The sequence below is a fragment of the Haemorhous mexicanus genome, chromosome 2, assembly GCF_027477595.1.
Source record: "Haemorhous mexicanus isolate bHaeMex1 chromosome 2, bHaeMex1.pri, whole genome shotgun sequence".
Classification (NCBI taxonomy): Eukaryota; Metazoa; Chordata; class Aves; order Passeriformes; family Fringillidae; genus Haemorhous; species Haemorhous mexicanus.
In genome coordinates this window covers 435,404-462,233 of record NC_082342.1, presented here as the reverse complement: position 1 = coordinate 462,233, position 26,830 = coordinate 435,404, and the positions used below count along the sequence as shown (strand labels likewise).

Sequence of the window (26,830 nt, the reverse complement as noted above, 5' to 3'; positions counted from 1 at the left end):
ACCCACGTGTTCCCTTGAGCCAGCCCGCAGGACCAGCACAGCCGTGCCCCGAGGGTGAAAAGTGTCATTTTACACCCATCAGGCGCCTCAGCCCGGGTCGTGAAACCACCCAAAGCAGGAAACTTCGGGGGAAAATCAGAAGATGACAAAGAGACTCGGCACAATGAAAAGATGAGTAAGGTGTTGGAGAGCGGCACACTCCCTCTGCAAAGCAGGCAGGAATGTCACAAGCACGGCTGCAGGGAGATGGGGCACAGGAGACGGCAGGAGTGTGAGAAAAGGCTCCTGGCAGGCAGGAGGAAGAGGATGTGGATGGCTCTGTGACCAGCCAAACAAACCGGGTGCCAGCTGAGCAGTGAGAGCCATTGTGAGCCCTGAGACACAGGGTTAAAAAAACCTGATAAAATAAACCCTGAGTTTACTTTAGCACTCACCAAACGTGCCCAGTTTCCTCCCCTGACCTTTGCCAGGGGAAAAGCTGCCGTGTTCAGGTCAGGAGCCGCGTCCTCCTGCAGTTCCCACGGGGTGGGTGGCTTTGGCCAGGGCCAGGGACACTCCTGGTGACCGTGGGGTGGCACTGCCACCACAGCTGCTTCCTGGGGCCCCGCTGCTCCTGGGGTCCTGCAACCCTGGCCCGGGTATTTGCTGATAATTCGGTGTTTGCAGATGGCTCAGCTCCTTCGGGCACCTCCTCCGGGCAGGGGTGAGGGCAGAGGGGGTCTCTGCTCCCGAGGAACGGGGGACAGGGCAAGAGGGAATGGCTCCGGCTGTGCCAGGGCACGGTTAGCTCGGAGATTAGGGAAAAGCCCTCATGGAAAGGGCTGTCCAGGCGAGTCACCCTCCCTGGAGGGGTTTATAGCCGTGTGGATGGGCACCTGGGGACATGGGACAGTGGTGGCCCTGCCAGTGCTGGGGGAGGGATTGCACTGGAGCACCCCGGAGGGATTTGGGGTTCTCCCGGCTGGTTCTGGGGTTCCTCCAGCCATAATCCCGGCCGTGTCCCTCCGTGCTGCGGTGTCCCGCTGGCACCTGCCGACCCGGACAGGAACTGCACGGGCGGCTCCGGCAGCGGGGCAGTCCGGAGGTGCCGGGGCGGGAGTGCCCCTGCTGTCCCCAGCCCCTCTCCGGGCTGCAGCAGGGCTGCTTTGGAACTGCTGCGTCTGCCTGTCGCAGCTTGGCTTTCCCCAAACCCACCAAGGACCTATTATTTATTTTATTTTATTTTATTTTATTTTATTTTATTTTATTTTATTTTATTTTATTTTATTTTATTTCATTTTATTTCATTCTATTATTTTATTATTTTATTTTATTTTATTTTAATATATTATTTACTTTCATTTCATTATTTTATTTTATTATTTATTTTTATATTTATGTTTACTTTATTTTGTCTTATTTTATTATAATATTTTGGTTTATTTTATAATTTAATTATTTTATTTAATTTTGGTTTAATATTTTATTCAATTTTATTTTATTAGTTTAATATTTTAATATTGCATTTTATTTTACTATTTTATTTTATTGATTTCATTTTATCTTATTTTAGTATATTATTATTTTATTTTCTTTTAATATTTTGTTTGATTTTATTTTAATATTTTATTTTAATATTTTATTTTAATTTTTAAATTTTGGTTTCTTTTGTTTATTTCATTTTATTTCAGTCGAGCCCCGGTCGGCGGAGGGCCCCGAGGCCGCCGCGCCGCCTTCGCGTTTCCCGCGCCGTGTCCCCGCGCGGCCGCCGTCCTTGGCGGGCCGGTTGCCATGGCGGCGGCGCGCGCGCGGCGCTGAGGCGCGGGGCGGGCAGCGCGGGCCCGGCGCGGCCATGGCGGCGGACGAGCTGTACCTGGAGAACATCGACGAGTTCGTCACCGACCACAACCGCGTCGTGAGTGCCGCCGGGCCCGCCGCTGCCCGCCCGCCGCCTGCTCCCGCTCCCCCTGCTCCCCCTGCTTGCTGCTCCTCCCGCGGCCTGCTCCCCCCGCTGCCTCCCTTCACACCCCTTCCTCCTCTCCCACCCTCTGCCTCCCGCTATCCCTTCCCTTCCCTTCCCTTCCCTTCCCTTCCCTTCCCTTCCCTTCCCTTCCCTTCCCTTCCCTTCCCTTCCCTTCCCTTCCCTTCCCTTCCCTTCCCTTCCCTTCCCTTCCCTTCCCTTCCCTTCCCTTTTCCTTCCCTTTTCCTTCCCTTTTCCTTCTCCTCCTTCCCCTTTCCTCCTCCTTCTCGCCTCTTTACTTTATCCCTTCTCTTCTTTCTCCCCCTTTTCCTCCTTCTTTTCCCTTCCTTCTTCCTCTTCCTCCCCACTTCCCTCTCCCCTCTCTTCCTCCTCTCCCCCGTTTCCCCTCCTCTCTTCCCCTCTTCCTTAACTGTTTTGAAGGCAGTTCAGAAAGCTGATGGTTTTCTGCGGGGGTCTGTTCCTTTCCAAGTTTATTTCAAAAATTCGCTTGGAAACAAAATTGAAATGAAATGAAATGAAATGAAATGAAATGAAATGAAATGAAATGAAATGAAATGGGTTTTGCCTAGAAAATGGTGCGGCAAAGTTGGTGCAGCTTGTCTGGCAGTGTGAACGTTCTCAGCCTGTGGCTTCGTGGCTTGCTCCAGGAACAATGCAGACAAACAAGGATTTAATTGTTGTGTTTGCAGCCTGGGGCTTGGTTTAGAAGGGCAGAGCAGGAGCAGGAGCAGGTGTCAGGGATGTCCCTGCTCAGAATGACACGGCCGGGCTGGGATTGCAGCCCTGGCATCCTGAGATGGGCGCGGTGGTGTCCCCGGGCCGGGAGAGGGGCAGAAATTCCCCCCACAGCTTTTGGGACAGCTCCCAGGAGTTCAGAGTGCTCTGTGAGGCACGGGGGTCCATGGAAGGGAGGGGGGTGTCTCAGGAATTCATGGATCAAACTGAGAGGCCAAGGTTTCCTCACTGAAGTGGATTTTTTGTTGTTTTTTCCCTCTCCAGGTGACCTACAAATGGCTGAGCTACACCCTGGGCGTCCACGTGAACCAGGCCAAACAGTAGGTGTCCCTGCATCCCCCGGAGCCTGCCCAATTCCCCTCGGTTCCCTCTTCATTCCTGCTCCCACCCCCTAAAATTGTTCTCTGGAGAGCGTGGGCAGCCCTGCCCGTCCTCTCAGGCCGTGTCTCTCCCTGTGCCTGGCTGCCTTGCTGGGCAGGGCTGACCCAAGAATTCCCATTTCCTCCCTCAGGGGGTGCAGGAGTGCTTTTCTGGAAGAGGGGCTTGGGAACAACCTGCCCTAGGGCTGTGAGACCTGCTGTTAGATGTATTTCTGTACTAAAAAATACATTACCATATATATTATTATATATAATATACTAAAAATACATTATTCTATGTGTATGTATATATAATATACATATTACATATACATAGTATTATTACATATTATTATATATTATATTATAGATGTAATGTATATATTATATCTATGTATTATTATATATATTATATATAATATACATCTCATATATAAATATGATATATTATTATATATTATATTACTGATGTAATATATCTATGGAATATATTATATACTATTCTATTCTATTTATTATTATATGTAATATATACTATAAATTCATTTTTATACTAAAAATACGTTATATTATTATATATAATGTATATTTTATGCATACTTATATATTTGATATACTATAGATATCATATATGTTATTATATATGATATGATATTATTACATGTATTATATATTATTACATGTATTTTTATATTAAAATACATTATTATTTAAATTATGTATAATGTATTATGTGTAATGTATGTATAATGTATAATGTATATGTATAATGTATATATAATATATAATATATACAATATACATAATATAGAATATTTTGTATATTGTGTATATTATATATTACATATATAATATTACATATTATATATTATGTATTATATAACATTACATGACATTACATTACATTAATTATATGTACTATTATGTATTATTATATGTATTATATACTGTTAAATATATTTGCCCTTTGGTTTCTGTAGTTGTTGGATTGGGATTCTCCACAGTGGCAGAGGAGCAAGGGTCTCAGAAAATTAACCCTTAGGAAATTAAATTAATCCTGAGGAAATGGTGTGCCTCTTGGCAGGGGTGCTGGGGAAATGGAATGAATCCTGGGGAAATGGTGTGCCATTGGCAGTGTGCTGAGGAAATGGAATGAATCCTGGGGAAATGGTGTGCCATTGGCAGGGGTGCTGAGGAAATGGAGTGAATCCTGGGGAAATGGAATGAATCCTGGGGAAATGGTGTGCCACTGGCAGTGTGCTGAGGAAATGGAGTGAATCCTGGGGAAATGGAGTGAATCCTGGGGAAATGGTGTGCCATTGGCAGGTGCCCATGCCAGGCTGGCTTTCCATGTGTGCAGTCCCTCCCTGGCAGGGGGCTGCAGGCTCTCTGCTCCCCCCTCTCTCTGGCTGACCCTGGTCTCTTTTGTGCAGGATGCTCTACGATTACGTGGAGAGGAAGCGCAGGGAGAACTCGGGAGCTCAGCTGCACGTCACCTACCTGGTAGCAGGGAACCTCCTCCAGAATGGACACGTTGTGAGTGCTTCCCTTCTCTCTGGGCTCTGTCTGTCTGGGAGCCTCTGTTGTGGTGTCTCCTGCCTCGTCCTGTGCTCCTGGGGTCAAGGCTGCACTGGCTCCTTGCAGCAGGAGCTGCAGTGTGCCAGGGCTCCTGGGCAGGGACAGAAGGCTCAGGGTCTGCCCCAGCAGGCTGAAGGATCAGCTGGCCATGGTTTGGGAACACAGGGCTGGGTAACATCCCAGGGTTCCTCACTAACTCACTCAGATCCTGCCAGCACCCACCTCCACGCCCTCACTGCTGTGGGGTAGAAAAGATCACAAAACCTTGTGGAGGGGCCCTTCTGAGGTCAGCTTAGCCCCGTGCCAGGGTCTGCTGTGGCCTGGAAGGGCCTGAGGGGTGCTTGGAGGGACAGCTCATGTGGCAGGGAATAATAACCAACACAGCAGCACACCTGCAGCTGAAGTTCTCTTGTTTATTAAACCAGCTTTCTAGTCCTGGTGAACAAAACAAACAGGAATTTATTAACAGCATTTTACATTTAAAGTGCTTCAGCTGAATAAGCAAAGGAGCTGCTGCTTAAGGCATTTAGCTTGTCAGATTTTGAGGAATGTCAGCTAAAACTGCAGGCAGATACCCCAGAAGTTTTTAAAAGAAGATGAGAAAATTCAGTGTCTGCTCCCTTTGCCCACAGATAAATTTAAGAGCCAAACACTAAATGCCTGTGACATCCCACTAAGTGTTTTTAAATACCTATTACCATATATTACAAATATCTATTACAATATGATCCAGTCTTCTTTTAGGAATAGTAAATCTAAGGGTGTCCTGGCTTTTATTTGTAGATTGGAAAAAAAACCCTAACAAACCTTTTTTTTGTTCTGCTGAAGAATAAACTGGTTCACATGCATGAAATATTCTGTCAGTCTCCAAATCTGCCTGAATTAGAAGGTTATTATTTACTACATTAGTTCTGTATGATGGAATATTTAGAGTTGCACAAGCAGTGTCACATTTACAGCCCAAGTTTAACAGGTTTTCTCCCCATTTCTTTTGCAAATAACAAATCTCTTGGCTCACTAGAACTGGCCAGGGCATTGCCAAGCTGTGCTGTTATATTTAATGTATCTGAAACAAACAGGTGATTTCTGACATAGGAACAAATAATTATTTGTTAACTCTGTTGTAGCAGCTTCTGTGTTTTTTAAAATAAGATCACAGTGTCTCTGGATGGTTTGGGTTGGGAAGGACTTTAAAGCTCATGTCCTTCCAGTCCCTTGGCACAGGCAGGGAATCTTCCACCGAGGAAAGCTATAGGAAGGTGACTTTTGTCCCCCATTATTTTCAAATCTGCTGGAAGCCCTGCACAGCTGGGAGAGCCCTGCACAGCTGGGAGGGACAGCCCTGCACTGCTGGGAGAGCCCTGCACTGCTGGGAGAGCCCTGCACAGCTGGGAGAGCCCTGCACTGCTGGGAGAGCCCTGCACAGCTGGGAGAGCCCTGCACAGCTGGGAGAGCCCTGCAGTGCTGGGAGGGACAGCCCTGCACAGCTGGGACAGCCCTGCACAGCTGGGAGAGCCCTGCACTGCTGGGAGGGAGAGCCCAGCACTGCTGGGAGGGACAGCCCTGCACTGCTGGGAGAGCCCTGCACTGCTGGGAGAGCCCTGCACTGCTGGGACAGCCCTGCACAGCTGGGAGAGCCCTGCACTGCTGGGAGGGACAGCCCTGCACTGCTGGGAGATCCCTGCACAGCTGGGAGAGCCCTGCACTGCTGGGACAGCCCTGCACAGCTGGGAGAGCCCTGCACTGCTGGGAGGGACAGCCCTGCACTGCTGGGAGATCCCTGCACAGCTGGGAGAGCCCTGCACTGCTGGGAGAGCCCTGCACAGCTGGGACAGCCCTGCACAGCTGGGAGAGCCCTGCACTGCTGGGAGAGCCCTGCACAGCTGCCTGCTGGCAGTAGGTGTAGCCGGAATGCTGCGGATGCAGCTGCAGCACTCCTGCAGGGAGAGCCGTGGAAATCCCTCTGGAGTCTCCTCTTAACACTGCACGCTCTTTCCTTGCTGCTTTCTGCACTCAGGGGCCAGCACTGCCAGTCTTTGGTTATCCTCTTACCTGCCTGTGGTTTTTCTTGCCACTTGCTCTTTTGCTACCTAATTGAAGCAACTTTTTAATCCTGGTGAACAAAACATAAATTAATTTACAGTATTTTATATTTAAAGTGCCTCAACTTATTAAGTGAAGGAATTGCTGCTTAATTCATTTCTTTTTCTTCATTGCTGCTTGTCAGATTTTGAGGAATGTCAGCTAAAACTTCAGGCAGATACCCTGGAAGTTTTTAAAAGATGATGAGAAAATTCAGTGTCTGCTCCCCTTGCCCACAGATAAATTTAAGAGCCAAACACTAAATGCCTTTGACATCCCACTAAGTGTTTTTAAATACCTATTACAATATATTACAAATATCTATTGCAATATGATCCAGTCTTCTTTTAGGAATAGTAAATCTAAGGGTGTCCTGGCTTTGATTTGTAGATTGGGAAAAAAAACTCAACAAACCTTTTTTTTGTTCTCCAAAATAATAAACTGGTTCACATGCTTGGAATATTGTCTTTTAATCCCCAAATCTGCCTGAAGTGGAAGGTAATTATTTATTGCATTAGTTCTGTAAAATGGGATGTATTTAACTAAAGGCAGTGTCATGTTTATAGCCTGAATTTAGCAGGATTTTCCCTGACTTCACACAGGTCCATGGTATCTGTTGAACACAGAATTAGTGGTGGGGTTTTCAGTGTGTCTCTCTGCATCCTCCCAGTGTTAACCACAGCCTGTTAAATGTCCTGGAGCAGGTATAGACCTTAAAGGAGCAGAGAGCATTTCAGAGCTTTAAAAACTGATGTGTTTAAAGGCATTGGCAGTGCTGTGCTACAACAATCGTTAGACTTTCTTATTTAATAGCTGAAAGTAGCAGTCTTGCATACAAGCTCAGGTTTTAAGGTTGTGTTTCTTTTTTGCAGTGCCACAAGGTCGCAGTAGTGAGGGAGGATAAACTGGAAGGTAAGCAGGCTGGGAAAGTCGTGTGGCTTTAACTTTTTTCTTTGAAAGAACAGCAAAATGAGCAAAGCTCAGAACTTGCCATCTGCACGTAAATGCCCAGCCAGGCTCTTGGGGTCAGGTGTGTACTTTTTGTACCAGCTGTTTCTCAGAATCTGGAGTATCTGAGCCAGCAGCTGAAAACCTTCAGGCTTGTGAATTGGGTCAGATTTTTTTTTTTTTGGTCAGTGATTTTTTTCCACCTCCCTGCCACTGACAGCAGGGAGACAGCAACACACCAGTAGTGTCTCAGAACAAATGGGAGCCTTCAGGCCCCCAAGAATGCTGAAACTGGTAATTGTGGTTGTTGGTTCAATGCAATTGCTGTCTTTGCTCCGAGTCCTGTGGGTGTTAAAACCTCCTCATAGAGCATTTACCTCACTTTTGTCAGGGAAAGGTGGAAAAAACCCCATTGCAGCACTGCTGAGTGCACTGTCTGTTGTCTCACCATCTTTCTGGTCCTGCTGATGAAATCTTACCCACAGAACTGAGACGCAGCTTCAGGCTCTTCATCACTTTCAAACAACGTCTTTGGCACTTGAGAGCACGCTGTGGTATTTGTGACCTTAAGGATCTGAGCTAATGACCTCACTTTGTTTGAGGGACTTGCGTTGTTGGAAATCTGAAGTGGATTTCTAGCTCAGGCTGTTTTCCTCAGAGTAGGAGATTGTCAGGCAGTGCAACTACTCGGTGTCATGTTTGTTGAGTTATGTGTGCTGTGTAACACTGTTCTGCTGTGGAGGAAAGGGTTGCTCATGGTTTTTGTATTGGAAGGCAGGCCAAAGGTATGACTTATATTTGGAAGAGGCTGAGATTTTTGATGGGAGTAGGGCTGCATAGTCTAGGACTGGCCCCAAGAAATGATTACTGTGTGTATTTTTACAGTGCCTAGAAGCTCAGCCTCAGACCAGGACTCTGTGGAAAGAACAATATAAGCAATGAACAAAGAATTCCTGAAAGCCAGCCCTTGTCTCAAGGGGGTTGCAGTCTGAGTAGCATAAAAGAGACACAGTTTTCATTCCAGCAGGCTGGCAGGGGTGACACTGTGGTGCTGGACACAGCCCCAGGGGCAGAGAGCAGTGACCAGCTACCTTCTGCATTAGCTTTAGGTACTCCCTCAGCTATTCTGCATCCCAAACACTGGATGTTTGGAAGGCAAACACAGAGAGATCCCTCGTAAGTCAGTTGTGCAAGAACCAAGAGTGTGTAGTGGAAAACGTGACTGGCTTGTGGAGTTTGCTGCCTTGAATTCCTCATTGCTGAGCGTTGGGGGAAGGTGTGGTTGGACCTTTTTATACTCATGTTTTGCTGTCAAGTAGTCTGTCAGTCTTTGTGGGTGTGCTAACAGAGGGCTTTTCATTTTTTTCTCTCTTTCTCCCCAGCAATGAAGTCTAAGCTGTCCACAATTGCCAGTGTGCACGTGTACAGCATTCACAAGGCCCTGCTCAAGGACAGCTCCCCCCTCTACAACACCGACTACGACATCGTCAAAGCAAACCTGCAGCACTGCAGCAAGTGAGTCCTGCCTCCCTTTGCCTTCTGAAGCACTTCCACACTCCAGTGCTCACTAGATAGGCCGAGACCTTTAGAGAGCTGGGAAAAGATATCCTCACAGTCCTGCCAGAGCAGTGCCCAAAGAGCACATTGTGTGGTTGTTGTGTAAACTGAGCCAAATGTTGGTTCACTTGGTCCTTACTCTGACAAGGAGGCTGTTCCAGTACCTTGCTTGTCTGATGGCTGGAAAGATTTCTCTCTTTTCCAGGCCACGCTTAATCACGAGCATTTAAATCCAGTTCTCAGCCACACAGGAAGAGAAAATCGAAACAGGCTGATAAAACCATGAATGGTGTGCTCAGCAAAGCATTTACAGGAGTTTGCTTTCTGTTTTGTGAAACTGTGTTCTCATCTTCTGGACTCATCCAGTCCAGCTCTCTGAAGATGTCTCACAGGAGCTCCTCCTCCAGGAGTTGGGCTTTGGTCTCCGTGGGTTTGTTGCAGCTCAGAGTAGGCTGTGATCTCTGAGACTTAGGAGAAGCACACAGAGCAGTCCAGGCAGCACCATGTCCTTCCTGGTGGAGCTGGAGCGGAGCTGGAAGTGATGCAGCCCCCAGGAGTCACTGGCTCCCTCCTGAGCAGCGCCTGGCAGCTGCAGCTTCTCACTCCTGTGTTGTTCCCACCAGGACAGCTTCAGCTTGAAGTCATGGGGATGCACGGTGCCATGACCAATCTGGTTTGAAGGGGGATGCCTGAAGGGTGTGTCATAGGAAGAGTATAGGATCTGAGAGGAGAAATGTGGTTCTCTCCAAAGTGTTGACAAGAGAGTGGCAGAGAAAATAGGAGCTGTGTGTTTGGGTGGATGCCCTGGAAGGAGCTGGGTGATCCCACCTCAGCCGAGCCACGTGCCCCGGGTGTGGCTGCAGTTGCCTTGTTCCACTCTGTTAACTCTAAGCACCCCAGCACGGTGACCCTTGTGCCTTAGGGATACTTGTATCCTTTGGGATTTAAACATGCAGGAGGTTTAGATAATCCAGGTTCTGACACAGCTCTCTGAAGCCTGCCTGTAAATCCAGCTTTGAAGCAGGATTTCTCAAGGAAACTAAGAAAAGTTCTGCCTTCTTCATGTGTGACCTGGCTGAAGTAAATACAGATTGATCCAATTCCCCCTCTCTTGCCAGCTGCGTGGATTGTCTGTGACACTTGGGAAAAGATTCCTGCAGGACCTGCAAAAGCCAGAGGTTTTATTGTGTGAGGTTTGTAGCAAACAGAACCTCCCTGTCTGCACAAGTATTTCACAGCTCTGGGACAAGGATCTTTGTTCTCTGCTGGGTTTCTGTGAGACATCCTTTGCAGTGAAGACAGCAGAGGTGGTTAGATGTACTAATACCAATATCTGGGTTTAATGCCTGTTGCCACTGCCAGCTTTCCAAACAGAAGCAGCTCCTTGTTTGCAGAGCAGAGTCCAAGTATTGCCTGTTTTTTCAGTGGTTATTTAGTGAATTCTGGGTCAAGCCCATAAACGTATAGTCACACAGCAGCATCAAGGCAAGCTGACTTGGAAATATGGGAAGGTCAGCTGAGCTCTGCTGCACAGTCAGCATAACAATTGGCAATATTATTTGTGACAATGTTATATATTGGAGGGTTGGTGGTGTTTAGAGTAGGAGCTCACGCTGCCCCGAGAGCTGTATTAACCATGTTAAAAACAGATTGAAAGTGTAAAGGAGAGTAGGATTATTTTTGTTCAATGTCTGTTTTCCTTCCTTTAAAGGTTTGAATGTCAAGAGGTTGCTGCTGCAGGCTGGGAATGCTGTGGAGATGATGTTGTTTTGTTAATACAGATCCTGATGGGAGTAGAAGTGGACTGTGCATGTGAGCAGCTAGTGCTGAGGCACAGAAATGAACTGGCAGAAGGCTGCCTTGTTTCTTAGGCAAATGAAAATATGCTGTGTAATTCAGTGGGCTGGGAGGCGTGAGCTGGGCTCTTTTGTGGCATTTCTGTGGGAAATCTGGAAAGCGTCGCCTGTGATTTGCACAGTGGGGAGCAGAGTTCAGCTATTTTTGGGAGCTGCTATTCCTGACTGTCAGTGAGCTGTGCTGTAACTGTGGGCACGTCATTTAGTTCTTGTGTCTCCACATCCCCAAACAATGGAGTTTCAGACCATTATAATCCAAGCTGCTTCTCGCTCTCAGGGATTGCGTGGAAATGACTTTGTGTAGGTACATTGGAATGTCTTGGATATTTTCTGAGCCATTTCAATTGTTCAGTTTCAGTTGGGGTTTGCTTACCTGGCCGAGTGGGGCTGCTTGTTGCAGCAGCTGTGGGCTTTGTCAGAGCATCATGTAAATGTTTTAGATCCTCACACAGCCGTACAACTTCTGCCACGGGCTTTAGAGAGCGTAACCCGTTTAGGAATAAAATGCAGCCTGCTCCTTGTCCAGCCTGGGTGTGGAGAAGGCCTTTACCCCCCAGGAAAGCTGCACAGCTTATTTGATGTGTGAATGCTGTGGCTCTTGCTGACAGGTTCAGCTGATCTTTTCATCAGAGGTCTCTTGCTCCGTGCCAGCCTTTCTTTCTTGTCCCACGCACAGATCCAATTGCTCCTTTTTCCATAACAGGAGCGCGCGGGCCGGGAGGAGCGCTGGCACTGCAGGAGGGGGGAAGGCGAGGTGAGCACCCAGAGCTGAGGAGGCTAATGGGGTTTTTCCCTCCATCACACAGGTTCAGTGCCATCCACTGCGCCGCCGCCGTGCCCAGGACGCCGCCCGAGGCCCCCCGGGCGCCGGCGCCCGCGCAGAGCCCCCCGAGGCAGAGGGACCCCGATGCCACCAGCACCGTCAATGGCCACGGGCCCCGGGCTGCCAGGCCCCCCCCGCAGCAGCACAAAGGCATCATGGGCATGTTTGCAGCCAAAGCAGCGGCCAAAGCCCAGGACACTGCTAAGGAGGCCAAGGCAGAGGCCAGGGAGGCCCCAGGTGTAAGTTACCTCAGCCCGCACACCGCCTCGGGGAGCTCAGCCACCCCTGCACTGCTCCTCCTGCCCAGCCCACCTCCCACTGGGAGTGCTCAGGGATCCTTTGGAAGCGTTTCACTGTCACCTGGGGCACAAACCCCCACACTCTGGGTGTCTCCACAGAAGAGTATTTGCCACAGCTTTGACATTCCCAGTGAGCCGGGTCTCCTTATGGAGACAATGCTCTGCTGTCTCCAGCTATCCCAATGTACACACCAGCTGAGGATCTTGCTCTCTCCATTGTGCTTAAAAGGATTTGTTTTGAGCAATAAGTGAAACGTGAGAAGCCCAGGTCTTAAAAGTATCAAGGTGTTTAAACTTGATGGGTGAGGGAAGTTTCAGAGCTTGACCTGTGCAAGACTAAATTGTTTATCTTGTGGACTGCTGTGTTTCCAGGATAGGATTATGTTTTCATTTTAATTAGTTTAATTGTTTTTAAAGCGATGTGGCCAGAAAAATGGGTGTTAAAATGGTAATGCTCCCTGTGGATGGTTTGGCCTTTTTATAACAACTGAGAATGTTTGGATTCCTTTTTCTGATTTTTACAGGGAGTTTAAAACTGGTGAAATGTGCAGTGTTTGGGAACTTTAGTGTCTGGTTGCCTTTTCTTTGCATGAAAATAAGCTGGATTAGAGGCTGCACTTTCTTGTGTGGTGTGAGTGTGATTTCTCACTGTGGTGATTGCATTGGTGCAACAGAGCAGTGATGTTTCCTTGCAAACAGCCTACATGCCAGAGGAGCTGGATAAAGCCTTCCTGGTTTGGCCAATCCCTGTTCTTTCCTCTTGGCTGCTGTGACCTGAGGCACTGATGGTTTGCAAACAGAACAGTTCTTTCCTGGGGGCTGACTCCAGTCCCAAGCATTATTTCAGTAATGGAATGTGCCCCAAGTCAGATCTGAAGGCCTGGCTAAGGAGTCCTTAGGAACTCACTCTGACCCCTTTGATGCACATGGTGGCTAGTGAGCATCTTCAAACTCTCCAAAACAGAGAATTTGCTAAATCTGCTGAAATCTAAGGCAGTGGGAACAAATGCTATCTGTTATTTTGCTGTGCACCTTGAGGGCTGGGAGCAATTCCTGTGCTTATTCCCCTCTTTGCTTCCAGGTGTCTGCAGCAAGCAGCAAGCCACTAACAAAGAACAGCATCATGAACAACTTCTTTGGGAAAGCTGCTATGAGTAAGTGCTTTTTTGTTTTCAGAGGCCATCATGGTCTGGGAACAGCCTGTTGAAACAAACAGACAAACAAATGAAAAAAAAAACAAACCTGAGGATTATTTGAAGGTGTTTTTTTTAAATTATACTTTATTTAGGCTGAGTAGAAATTTAAAAATACTCAGTAGAATCAAGTGTTTTATACTAGAGCCGTGATGGGAGGCATGCAGAAAGGAGCAGAGCTCTTCCTCCCCGTCCCCACTCTGCCAAACTCATTGGATTTTCTTTGTATCCCCTCTTTCCTAACAGTTTTCCATACTTTCTTCTGCTCTTTTGCACTCAACGGGGTTAATGTTTTAGCACACAGCTTTTAAAGCAAAAATTAAGAGTTTTCAGTGGAATTTTTCAGACAAAAAGCTTGCTGGAGGGAGATCAATTAAAATGACATATTTGAGCAGACTAACCCAGGAAGGATTTTTAGTGCAGAAGAAATCTGATTTAAAGTGAGTTCTCCTGGCTGGAAGACCAGCTCTTGGTGAGCTGTTTGCCAAAACCTGTTTTGCAGGGCATGTTAATGGTGCTTGCTTTTCATCACACAGCACTGAGGAGCCCATTGTTAGTTTTAGGGTTAATTTCTTTCCTAAAAACTGAAGGACTGATGCATGGAGAATAAAAATGAGGGGTGGCCTGTCTCTTTGAGCAGAGGTTTGGACTAGGTGGCCTCTGCAGGTCCCCTCTGAATTACCCAAGTCAAAAGAAGCTATGCTGAAGCTTTTAAATATTGGAATATTGGAAAAGAGCTGTGGGACCTCCTTCAAAGACTCCCTTATAACAGAAAGCACAGGAGGCTTCAAAGAGGAATTTTGGGAGAGAGTAAACAGCAAAGTTCACTTTGTAACAGACATCTGTCAGAGCTTGCAGGGGACAGTTCCAGCTCTGAGCACACAAGGCACAGCCCTGCTGGGACTCTTGGAGTCCCTGTTTTGGTGAGCCTGGGGGAGCTGAGGACACTCTCAGCCCAAGGACAGTCACTACAGTTAACTGGAGTAAATTCTAGAGGTCTGAGAAGAGCCTTAGACCAAAGCTCATGTGCTGAGAACCCAAAGAGGCATGGCAAAGGTGACCCAGTGGGGATGGGGAAGGCTTTGGGGATGCACTTCCATCATTCCCAAAGGGTTCCCCTCTCTGCTAAGTCCTGTCAGGGAGCACACAGAGGAAACCTGTGAGGTGGCTGCAGAGAAGGAGCAGAGTGAGCAGAACTGGAAATGATTATGTGTATGGAACAGAGGGTGGGATTCCAGGAGAAAGATTTATTCCCTATGTGCATGTCTCTCCTGGCTTCAAAGGTTCCACCACTGCCAGAAAGTCCTGGGTTAACAGCACTGGGGTCCTTGGGCTTTCTGCAGCTGATCATAAATAAGAGAGCTGTTGTTCCAGTGCTGTTTGCCCTTGCCCAGGGAAGCAGCCAGCCTGTTTTCCCAGCACTCCCAGAAAGCCACTGGCACCATGTTGTGGCCCTCCCAGCAGCCTCTCCTGCCACTGCCTCCCAGTCCTCTTCCAGAGACTTTTAACTGCTGCAGCACACATGGTGGCTTGACATCAGGAACAGCAGAAGCATGGAAAATCACCTAGAAATTAAAGCATGCCCTTCTTTTTCCCATGTCTGATACAGCTTGGCCAGTCTAGATCCCTAAATACACCATGGGTAGTGTTGTCTGCCATCCTGGTGCACAGAGCTAGCCAGCTGCTTTGTAAGTTGTCATTCAGATTGAATGCTCAGTGTTTGTTCTTCTTGAATGGTTTGTTCACAGATAAACTCAAAGCCAACTCTGTGCCTGAGCAGCCAAAGGAGGAGAAAGAAGTAGTGAAGCCTTCAGTTGCTGTAGCAGAACCAGAGTCATCTCCTAATACTGTAGCAGAGAAACCTGGGAAGAAAACAGAGTCTGCCAGAATTCAGCAAAAGGACAAGAAAAGGTGGGTCTGCCTTTCAGGGTCCCTTTTTGTGTCCCCTGCTTGGGGACAGCCTGCATGGAGCTGGCTGGTCATACACTGCTGGCTCACCTCCTGTTTCCATCTACTAAACTGTGTTAAACCTGACTAAATTTATCTGTCAGGATTCTTTCCTGGTGTTTCTTTTCCATTTGCTGCTGTGGGTGCCTCGGGGCCGTGGGTGCCATTGCACATGGGAAGGGACAGGGCCCAGGTTGTCCTCAGTGGGAGGGGATGGCTTTCCACGAGACAGCCTCCCACTGTGAGCAGCCTGGGAGAGACCCTGCAGGCAGCGTGGGGAGGGGGGGCTGGCAGGAGCACCTGTCCTGCAGGGAAGGTGGGATATTCCCCAGCCTGTATGTACACAACTTGCAGCACAAAGTTGTGCTTGTTGATCTCCATAGCTCATGTAGGGCTGCTTTCAATGCCACGGGTTTACTTTGGGCTGAGGCTCCAAGTTAATTTTAAGTTCAGCCCTTTGTGTTTAATCCAACCCAAACTGACAGAGACAAAGAATCACTACAGTCTGATGGCTCTCTGGTGGCCTATGAGTAATTAATTGGTGGTCTCAATCCATTTCTAAGTGAATAGGTAAGCACACCACCCAGCCCACCATCGCAGCTAGCACTAACTGCTTGTCTTAGTGATAGTCTTGTCCAAGAAGCCAAGGGCCTGGAGGTGTTGGCAGCCTGGAGTTGGGAAGGCCACTTGGGCTGTCCCAGCTCTTGGAGGATACGTGGGCCTTTAGCCTCCAGGCTTGTTCGTCTGACACGTCTCGCCAACATTAAAAAGAAAGAAGCTATTTTATTTTTCCAGTAGTCTTTAAAAATGGCTCCAGGATTCTGAGACACTACCTCATAGTCAGTCAGTGGCAAGCAGTCTGTCAAAAGAGCTTCTGAGTGATGCTTTTGGGGACACTGGGAGCCTGAGCTAAAGAGACAAGATCAGAAGTAGGCTCTTGCCAGGCTGCTGTGGCCAAGCGAGGTGAGGTACTGGGCTGAACTGCAGAGGGGCTAAAGAAATCCTCCTTGTTTTGGAGAGCTGCATGTGGGGGAGGATGAGAGGCCTGGAAATGCTCGTGCACCTATGCCTGGTTGTGCAGTGAGTGTACAGCAGTTTGGAGTCTGTGGTGCTCAGGTTTTTAAGAGGCATTTGATTTCCTTCCACGAGGAATGTGCTCGTCCAAGTGCACCTGATGGTTTCATGCACACGTGAGAGACAAGGGGTGTTCATTCCCTTTCTTTTGCCTTTGCTTTTTGTGCAGTAAAACAAAGAGAGCAGATAGGTCAGATGATGAGGAAGAAAGAGATCCCGAAAATGTCAAGAAAAAGAGGAAGCGAATCAAACAACTTGTGTCTGACAGCAGTGATGAGGAAGGTAAGAAGATCTGTAAACAATCAGGCATGCAGGTCAGGGGCCTGCTTTCCAAAACATTTCTCTCCAAATCCCTTGGTCAGTGATTGAGGGAATAGTTTAAAGGACTAAAGACCGTGGAAATGGCTGTAGCCTGAGCTTTCTGTTTATCTTTGTGCTGCAAGCACTTGGGCATAGTGTTGAGATATCTCAAAACAAAGATTCAGTCTTTGTTTAAGCTTAGCTCAGACCTGGCTGTCTCCTCACCAAGTGTGCTGCCAGTGCCCCTGACGTGTGGGAAGGAGGTTCCCAAATCTCTTGTGAAAGATAGCGCGCCTTCCAGAGCCGTAGGGCTGGTCAGAGCCAGTTCATGTGGGGAGGGAACACTCACAAGCGGCCTCCCTCTCCCCACAGGGTCATTTTTAGTGTCTTTGTTCCTTCTGTTCTTAGAAGGGATTTGGAAGACAGTGCTGGAAGCAAGACATCCAAAAAGAAAAGGGATCATAGGGAAGTTGGAGGCAAAGCAGCTGAGCCGTATGCAATGCGACTGTGCGTCTCCTGGGTGGTGTGACAGGAGTGGGGTGCCCAGAACACTGCAAGATTTGGGCTTGTAATGAGGAACAGCAGGGCTGGATCCCAAAGAATTTGGATAATTGAGGTGACAAATGCCATTCAATGTAGATAACTGGGAAATAAATTGGAATTGAGCTCGGGAGTATGTGCTAAATGGAACAGTCATCCAGCAAGCTGCTCAGGAGAGGAACTAGGGATCATTACAGACCATTATGGAGTAATTGAAACCACCAGTTTGGTGTGGGGCTCCAGTAAAAGAAGGTGAAACAGCAAATGGGGTGTACTGGTGAGGAGGTGGAGTCCCTTGGGGGAGCCAGAGCTGATTCCTCATTTAGTGTGCCTGGCACATGGGCATCAGCCAGGACATCAGGAAGATCTGCAGTGCCAGGGAGAGGTGGCTGCTGTTGCTATCTTTGCAGTATCCATGCCACCTCTAGCCCTGTTTTCATCATTTCCCTGCTGCCCACATAGTTTCAAACTATCTTTGTCATCAGGGATGTATCACTTCTTAGACTATTCCACAGGATGATAAATCCCTCAGGAAGCTGTTCTTTGTGATCAGCCTTAATTCCATCACATTCCAGTGTGAAGCTCCTTGTTTGGCTATAAAATATATCTATATATACATATATGCCCACTCTCTTTGGTTTTTATTTCTTTAAATGTTTGTCTTTCCATTTCCTCATCACTCCCCTGCTGACAAGCTGAGTTGTTTAGCTCTGAGGAGGGAGTTTTGAAATCAGCCCATCCCTGCATGGCTGGAATCTCTCAGCTCATCCACATCCTGTGAGGTCAGGCAGGAGTTTGGAATGTTAGAGCTCTCTGGTCTCCTATGGGACACCTGTGTGACCTCAGCACATGTTTAACAATTAATGCTTTGGAGTGGGGTGCCTCCTGGTCTCATTTATTCCAAGGTTTGCATTCTCTTTAGAGACCAGGGATAGAACCTGAGGGAATGGCTGGAGCTGTGTCAGGGCAGGTTTAGGTTGGATGTTGGGGAAAAGTTCTTCCCCGAGAGGGTGGTCAGGCACTGGAGAGGTTTTTTGTCACTGCTCTTGCTGCTCCTGCATCAGAACCCTCTTTGTTCTACATTTCTTTGTGCTGTGCATTGGAATTGTAAATTTATGCAAATTACAGCACATGTATACAAATGTGGATATCACTCAGTTTGCCCTTTGAAAAGAGAAAAAGAGAATTGAGAGAACTCAGCCGTTTGGTCATGCTGCTTGCCCTTCTAAATCCAACCAGATGAAAGAAGACAGAATTGAATTGTTTGGAATATTTTTAATGGGTCCAAACTGGTAATATTATATTGAGTACAGAAGTAGAAGACTGTGAGTTGAATGAAAAAAAAATTAAAAAAAAAAATTAAAAAAAAAAATATATATATATGTACAGCAGCTGGACTAGAAGAGCATGTATCCTTGGAAAGGTTGGAAACAGGTTTCTCCAGAGAGCAGAGGTAACTTGAATCAGCAGCATCAGTGAGCAAAAGGGGGCTTGGAGTGACAGGCACACTTAGCAAGGTTCTGTGGCTGTGAAACTCAGCCTGCATGGCTGATGTGAAGTGCTTATGGGCAATTCTGTGTCAGGCCAGGGCTTCTGCCTTGTCCTGTGTTAGTCTGCTCTTGATGAACTGAAAGCAGCCCTGAATAAGCTCTCCTTGCAGCAGCATCAGCACATTGTACCACGCTGGAAACACAGAGAGGGCATAAGGCACAATCCTCTCCATTTAAATGATTTTTCATTAAAAAGTTATATTGGTGTGAGGGTTCCTTAGTCACTGCAGGTTGTTTTGCTTCCAGTGCCAGAACAAACTCCACAAATGCTCCCACAGAGGACAGGAGGTTTGGCAGCTTCAGCTGTACCAACACAGGCAGCTTTCTCAGTGTTGACAAGTGTTTTACAGCCACTTTGGAGGGTGATTTCAGTGGCACTGTGACCTACAAACTCCCTGGGTTTTGGAGAGCCACAGCAGAAGCACTAAAGCTTCTCACAGTTTTTCCAGGCAGGGTCAGAGCAGACCGAACAAAGCCAGGATTTACATCTTTGGTCCATCCAGTTGCCCAACTTGTATCTATTTCATGCAGCTGTTGCTGTTGAGCAAACTGTGGGCAGCAGCTAGGGGTTGACTCAGGAGTTATCACATGTCAGAGGGCTGTGTTGGCTAGAAGAGGATAATAAAGTAATAAAAGAGCTTGATAGTAGTCCTAAACACTGACGTGAGGAGAAGGTGCCTTCTGCCTGCCAAAAGCTGGGGAAATTGTTTGAAGGAAGCTGAAAAAAGCCCAAATTTCCCCCAAGGAATCCAGTGGAGCTGGCACACTGACAATGCCTTCAGCAGCCCCTGCTTGAGCGTGGCAGAGGCTTTTCACCAGGCTGTTTTCAGCCCTCTTAGCTTGTCCTCTCCCAGAGATTCTTGCAAAGGGCAGAGGCCAGGCTGGCAGTGGTGGTGCAGGTTTGGTGCTGGGCAGTCTGGGGAGGCCCTAGCCCAGGGTGTGTGTGGGACTGGGATGGGCACAGAGCCCAGAGCTGCCCGCAGCCCCTGGGCAGCGCGCGCTTCCAGCCGGAGCAGCCCGTGGTGCGGCTGTGCCCCCGGAGCAGGGTGACAGCCCAGTGGTGTTACCCCACTGTCTGCATTGCCCTGCCTCTCTCTCTGCAGTGCCTGGGAGGCCGAGCCCCCGCTGGAGCAGTGTGATTTATTGCTGCCTTGGCTGTCTCGCTGCAGCCCTCGGGAACCTGCGGAGGTCAGCTGGCCGCGTGCCCGGCAGCGCCGGCTCCTCACACGGCCCCGGTCCCCCGGGACAGCTCCAGATCGCGGCTCCGTGCTGGGATGAGGGCAGCCAGGCTGCCACATCCGTGTGGGGTGAAGCAATAGGTCACAGGAGCCGCTTGTCCCCGCGTTGCCAGCTCTCCCCGCAGCCCAGTGCTTGCGTGGCAGCCTTTCTCACTCGGGTCTCCCGCAGCTCTGTCCCCCTGCCAGCCCCGCGGGAGGGTGACCCTGCCTCGCTCCTCGCTCTGCAGCCCTGCTTGTCTCACTTTGGCCTGCCTGGTAGAGGCTCCAGAGCTCACTTTGCTCCGTACAAATGCCTGAAGGTGTTCTTGACTGCTTTGATCAGTCTTGGCTTTGAGTGGAGCCCGGTGTCCCTGTCCTTAACCCCAAGGAGAGCAAGGAGATGAAACAGTGAGAGAGTCAGCTTCTGGGTTTTGTGGTGGTTTGGATTTTTGTGGGGTTTTTTCTAACTTCTCCTCAAATGAAAGTTTTAGGATGTGTGATAGTGTACTGCACTTGATTCTTGTGTTCAGCTGATAGCATGGATTGTTTGGGATGTGTAGCACCACCAGTGAAGCAACAACTGTTTTACCACACCCCACCTCCTTTAATTTCTAAACAAAATACAGTCACTCTTTTTAACAAGTAAGTGAAATCTATAGCTAAAACCTGCCAGTTCCTGTGCCTGGTTTTTTTAAGTTTCCCTTGGTGGAACTGAATTTTCTGCCTTACCAAAAATCCTTGGGGTACTTCTCCCATCCTATCCCACCCTCCTTCCTTTGGGGACCACAGTGTGTAGCATCAGACCCGTGTGCCATCAAGGTGTTCTTCTTCTTAGCAGATGTCCCACCCTCTCCCACACCCGAGGAAGAGAGAGCTCCATCTCCACCCCCTGAACCTGCTCTGAAAACTGAGCTGGAGCCTGCATCCACAGAGGTAAGAGCAGATTGGAGTGATGACCTGCTCTCAGGTAATGAGAAATGAGCTCCTGGTCTCTCACAGTGCTGCCATGTCCCCCAGGTGTCAGCTGGAGGGAGGAAGAGGAAGCGGAAGCGCGTGCTGAAATCCAAGATGTTTATTGATGAAGAGGAAGGCTGCATGGGTAAGACTGGCTGTGCCCTGCACTCACTGGAGCTCACTTTATTGGCCATTTTAACAGGCCAGCCTCTCCAAGGGTAGAAAGAGGTTCACACAATCACTTAGTCATCCCACTTGGAGCTCCTGCTCCCAGACTGGGCTAACTGAGCCTCTGGTGAAGGCCTGGGTAGGGAGTCAGAGCTCTAGCTGAATCCTTACCCTTTTCTGATCATTCACAGATTTTCTTTCAGTTCTTTTCCCTCTTTTTCCTGCCATCATGATTACCACCCTCATTTACTCTCCTCTCCAAAGCTGCAAGCTTTTAAAGACGGTACAGAAAGAGATTTAGGGTCTGGGATGAATTCTGGCTGAGATAACTTTCTTGGATTTTTTTTTCCCCCCCTTTGAGGATAAATCCGGAGTTGTGCAAAACTTGATTATATGTTAAAGAAACATAGAGTATCCCAGATAAACAGGGAATAAGCTGGGGCTTAAATACTTCATAGGGTTTCTGTTTCTGGTAAGGGTGGCTCTGCTTTCAGAAGGGCAGAGAGTCCCTAGAGAAGTCCTGAGAGCCAGAGGCTTTGAATTCCAGCCTGACTGGACTCTGCTTCCTCCTGTGACCTGCAGAAAGCTGTGTAACACCACTGCATTTGTTTCCTCCATGTCCTGACATTGAAGTAGAGATGCAAATGTTCAGACTATGTCAGTTTGGGTTTTGGGGGATTTTTGGAGGCTTCAGACACATGAGAGCGTGGAGTGTGTTTTTTGTAATGCTGTTGTCAGCTGGATTGTGTGGATGCTTTGGTTCCCCAGCCTGGCTGGGCTGAGGAGATGTCAGTGGAGCTCAGGCTGTGCTGGGGAGGATGAGGTGCTGTGCCCCACTCTGTGGTGGTGCTGGGGAGGATGAGGTGCTGATGTCCAGCTCTGTGGTGGTGCTGGGGAGGATGAGGTGCTGTTGTCCTGCTCTGTGGTGGTGCTGGGGAGGATGAGGTGCTGATGTCCTGCTCTGTGGTGGTGCTGGGGAGGATGAGGTGCTGTGCCCAGCTCTGTGGTGGTGCTGGGGAGGATGAGGTGCTGTGTCCAGCTCTGTGGTGGTGCTGAGGAGGATGAGGTGCTGTGCCCCACTCTGTGGTGGTGCTGGGGAGGATGAGGTGCTGTTGTCCAGCTCTGTGGTGGTGCTGGGGAGGATGAGGTGCTGTGCCCCACTCTGTGGTGGTGCTGGCTGTGCAGACACTCGGGCATTCCTGGCCCAGCTCTGGAGCTGCCTGGCCCAGACTCAGCCTGTGTCTGTTTGCACCTGTCTGCAGAGCTGCATCTTCTGTTTCCCATTAACTCAGTGTGTCTCCTTTAGAGAAACACAAAGCTGTGGCTCTCAGCAGCTGGCTGCACTGGGACTGAAATCCCAAGTGCTGCTTTCTTGTCCAAGAATTGGACTTGCACAGAGTTACTGACAGCTTTGGCTGATTACCCTGTGGGGTGTTCTCCTCTCCCATCCCAGACAGAGCCATTGAATCGCTTGGAAGGAAAATGCAACAAAATAGCATTAGATGGGGAGCTGGGTTGTACAGGCTCTGCATCCAGAGCTCAGGAGTGTCTCTTCTGGGTTCAGCTGGGAATATTGCCTTTCTTTCTCTGCTCTTTGCCCCCACAGGGTTTCATAGTCCCTTGGAAAATCCAGACTCCTGGTTTTACAGTTCATATCCCCTTTCTGAAAGGGGAATGCAAGGCCCTGCTGTGCCCTTGGGAGACAGATCCTGTGGGATGGAGCTGGATGCTGAGGAACTGCCTGGGAAGGAGATGCTGTTTTCTCTACTACAAATCCTGCAGCCTGTTGTGCAGAACGTGCTGTCTGGCTATTGTCCAATTTCTCTTCTCCTTTCCATTCCACACCCTTTCCATGCACAGGCCTAACAATTCAAAGGCTAAATAACTTGCAAATGTCCCAGGCTAATGTGAATTTTAGTTATTCTTTGAAATAGTGGGTTTTTTCCCCTCTCCCTGTCTTTTTTATTTTTAAAACCAACACTAGGTTTTAAGAGGTTTTAATCCTAACATTAGAATGAGGCTGTACTTTATATTTCTCCACAATTTTAAATGATGGTTTTCACAATAGCTGCAATAGCAAGGAATTGGTGTCAAAAAGCAAAAGTAATTTGGGATTAGCCCTGAGGGAAATTGAGCAATTAAAGTGTGTGTGGAGTTAAGCACAAGAAACATTCCTAGGCATCAGCAGAAATCCATGGATTGAGGGCCTGCTCTTAGTCTCTAGTAAAGGGGAATTACTGAGGTTTAAGCTTGTGTGTTTCTACCTTGCACTTTCTAAACTTCAAAGGACACGCATGGGCTTGGAGATTGGAACATCCCCATGTGCATTGGAGGGAAATTTGTGTTACAGCATTTTAGAGCTCCCATCGTGTGAGCCGCTCTGATTCCGGGAGTCCGGCTGTGAGTGGGGCAGCAGTGACTGCATCTGTGCACCCACAGGTGCTGCACATACAGACTTCTGAGCTCAGCTGAGATTGCAGCCAGGGAAAGCTGACCTAAGCTGTGCTACTGCAGTTGGAGGGGTTAATGCACGCTTCAGGACTTCCCAGCGGTTCCTGACAGGGCTGACAGCAGGATAAGGGTTTTAAATTCACCAGTGGTCTGGGGAAGCTGCTCCCTGAGAAGCCGCTGAAGGGAGATTGCTTGGTTTGCAGTCCCTGTCTGAGGTCCTGCTAGCTCTGCCCAGGAGGATTTCATAGCATTCCTCTTCCCAGTCCCTGGTGACGTAGGAAACCCTATTTAATTTGATGCATTATTACAAGTGAAAGCCAGTTTCCCAGAAGAAGGGAAGTTAAGACATCTGTTTAAAAGAATACGGTTGCTAAAGAAAAATGGCTTACTAGAAGAATCCCAGAGCTCTGCTGGGAAGGCTGATCTAAGAGCATTTGCTGGGATCTGAGGGTGGCTCTCATCAGCGGAGCCGACTCCAGTGTCATTTCCCTGAGGGTGTTTTATATCCCCGGGCTTTCCACCGCCGGATGCTGACAGCAGCGAGCTGGCAGTCCCCTCCAGGCACAGTCCCTGATTGCACGCACGGCTTGGGCTGACCTTTCATCAAGCATGTCTTTGTATTTGCCCTCTTTGGCCACCTCTGTGGAAAGAAGCTGCCCCAAAGGGTTTGTGCCCCTGGAGACGGGCGGCGTCGGCTTTGCTCTTCCCTAGCTGTCCAGTGTGCTGGTGAGAGCAGCTTGGGGATGTCTCCAGGTTGTCTTGCCTGGATTCCTGGAAAATCTGATTGCTTTGGCCCCTGTGGAAATCAGACCAAGTCAGAATGGTGGGGTTTAGCCATAAAGTAGATGTTCCACTGCCTAGTGCCAAACTACTGATTCTGATCTCCTTCAGATTCATCACTTGCTGATGGCTGCTTGTCAGCCTTTGCCATATGAGTTAGAATCTCAGGATCACTGCACTTGGAAAAGCCCTCTAAGGTCATTGACTCCAGCTGTTCCCCCAGCACTGCCAAGGCAGCACTGGCCCATGTCCCCAAGTGCCACATCCACAGGGCTTTTAAATCCCTGCAGGGATGAGGACTCCACCACTGCCCTGGGCAGCTGTGCCGGGGCTGGACAGCCCTTTTAGGGAAGGAATTCTCCCTGACACCCAACCTAAACCTCCCTTGGCACAACTCAAGGTCTTTTCCTACTGCTTTACTTTGGACTTAATTCCTGTGTCTGACACGTGCTCCTTGAACCCAAAGCATTCCTTTCCAGGAGTGCAGTGGGAAGGCTGCAGTGGGGAGGTCTTTGGTGTAAAGATGGCTTAACCATCATCATCATCATCATCATCATCATCATCCTCTGCTCCCTTCCCTGTTGTTTCCACCAGTGACTGAGAAGGTTTACGAGAGCGAATCCTGCACGGACAGCGAGGATGAATTCCCCAAGCCCAAGGCACCAGCTCCACAGAAACAACCCATGCTGCCCACCAAGAGAGAACCAAAGGAGGAAAGGAAGAACCCAAAGAAAGGGGCAGCTCCTGCCAGCAGAGCCAACAAACAGGTCTCCATCATGGGCTTTTGCCAGAAGAAATGAGCTGGCTCTGTCTCCTCCTGGCAGCTTGGGAGTGTTGCTCCCTTTTCTCGTGTGGCTCTCTGCAAGCTGTGGGGCCAACATGCAACCCCTGGTTATGCAAGGTGTCCTGCTTACTGTGTAAGGAAGCCCTCTGGACTAGATTTTGTATCAGAGAAAAGTTTTTATTTGTTACTGCAATAATTTCAGTCATCTTCACTAAGTGCTGCGGGAACTGCCAGCTAGAGGCAACATCTAGAGGAGCTCCTGAAAGGCTGTTAAACCTGTTCACATGAAATTGTATTTTTTTAATCACCACTTTGGTGCTAAGTTAGGAGGGGAGTTGTGGTGTTTTCCTCCCCTCTTTGTACACCCCCAGCTCTTCAGATTGGTCCAGATGTTCACATTGGGTAGCAGCAGTAGTGTAGCAGGTCTTCAGGCACAGACACGCATATTGAACATCTGCTTTGGCTTTAACTGAATGAAGTGTACTTCATTTTCCCCCTAAGACTGGTAAATAGTTTTTTCTCTGCCTTTCATAATCTTTTTTTGGACAAAGCAATGCATATAAAATTCTCTTACTCTCTTCTTCCTTGAACTTGTATCCTCTGTAACTTGCTCAGATGCCTAATTATAGACTGGGACACTGTTGGTGTTCTGTCTTTACAAAAACATCCTTGAGGCTTCCCACCCAATTGGCTCCAGAGTAACTGGGGGAAGGCTTTGCTCTTATTGGGAAAGAACTGGATCTTTAGCCTTGGAGGCCAGTGAGTCAGAGGGAAGGGTGATGAGAGGGCACTGCTGATAACACCAGGCAGGTACCAGGGAACAGCACGAGCTGCATTGCAGGGTTTGGAAGTTTTGGGTTGCCTGAAGGGTTTTTTTACAGGCATAAACCAGACAAGAGAAGAGTTTTTCCTTGGACATCTCATCACCTGCCTGCTGAAGGAAGAGTGCCACGGCACATGGTCCTGAGGAACCTGTTGTGGGAGAGGAATAAAGCACAGCAATCCTGTTAACCACAAAGGAGCTCTTGGTCTGGGCCTCCTGCCTGGCTGGTGCTGAGGCTGACAGACAGATGTGAAACATTTTCCAGAGGGATGATGCCGAGCACTCCTGAAGCTTGGGCTGGTGAGTGCTCCCAGGCAGGGGCTGGTGTCCTCAGTGGCTGATGGAGAGGAGCTGCTGCACCCCAGCAAAACCTGTGCTGTGGCCTGGCAAGAGAATGATCAGCCTTATTCTGGTTTAATAAAAAAGTTTAACTGTGGAGAGCAAAACCCACCCTGCCATAGGGGTTCTGTTGTTTTTGGTAGAGTTGAGGGGTTATTTCTAAAGGCAGTGAGAAGTAACAAATCCCTTTGGACACAGTTTTGGTTTGTTGGTTTGTTTTTTTTTTATTTGTCCTTATTCATTAAATAATGTGTCAAATTCTGATTTCCAAGGGTTGTTGTGGTGTTTGACTGCATGGAAGTCAAAGACATTTGCCTGGTGAAGTTGGTAAAGATTTCTTCCATCAAAATAAGGGCTGGAAGCTGAGTGTTTGAGGGCATCTGAAACCTGGAAACAGCAGGATTTGTATTGCATTTGGACCCCTGGAGTGTCATTGCTATGGCAGGGGGACAGCACGGGGTGTCCTGGTGCTCCTGCCCCTCACCTCTGCCGTGGTCTCGCTGGAGCTGCCGG

General features: G+C 48.5%; 1 protein-coding gene across 2 annotated transcripts; it reads left to right on the top strand.

Moving 5' to 3' along the window:
• Window positions 1-1,780: 1,780 nt before the first annotated feature.
• Window positions 1,781-26,588, top strand: POLD3 (DNA polymerase delta 3, accessory subunit). Of its 2 annotated transcripts, none has more exons than XM_059870855.1 (12): window positions 1,781-1,894; window positions 2,960-3,015; window positions 4,488-4,590; window positions 7,587-7,626; window positions 9,045-9,177; window positions 11,882-12,137; window positions 13,279-13,351; window positions 15,139-15,301; window positions 16,581-16,693; window positions 20,857-20,951; window positions 21,036-21,117; window positions 24,966-26,588. In XM_059870855.1, the coding sequence occupies exons 1-12, from the start codon at window positions 1,832-1,834 to the stop codon at window positions 25,169-25,171; spliced, it is 1,383 nt and encodes a 460-aa protein (XP_059726838.1). In that variant the 5' UTR covers window positions 1,781-1,831; the 3' UTR covers window positions 25,172-26,588. The 2 variants fall into 2 exon arrangements, with proteins under 2 accessions (XP_059726838.1, XP_059726833.1); XM_059870850.1 differs by having other exon boundaries at window positions 20,854-20,951.
• Window positions 26,589-26,830: the final 242 nt, after the last annotated feature.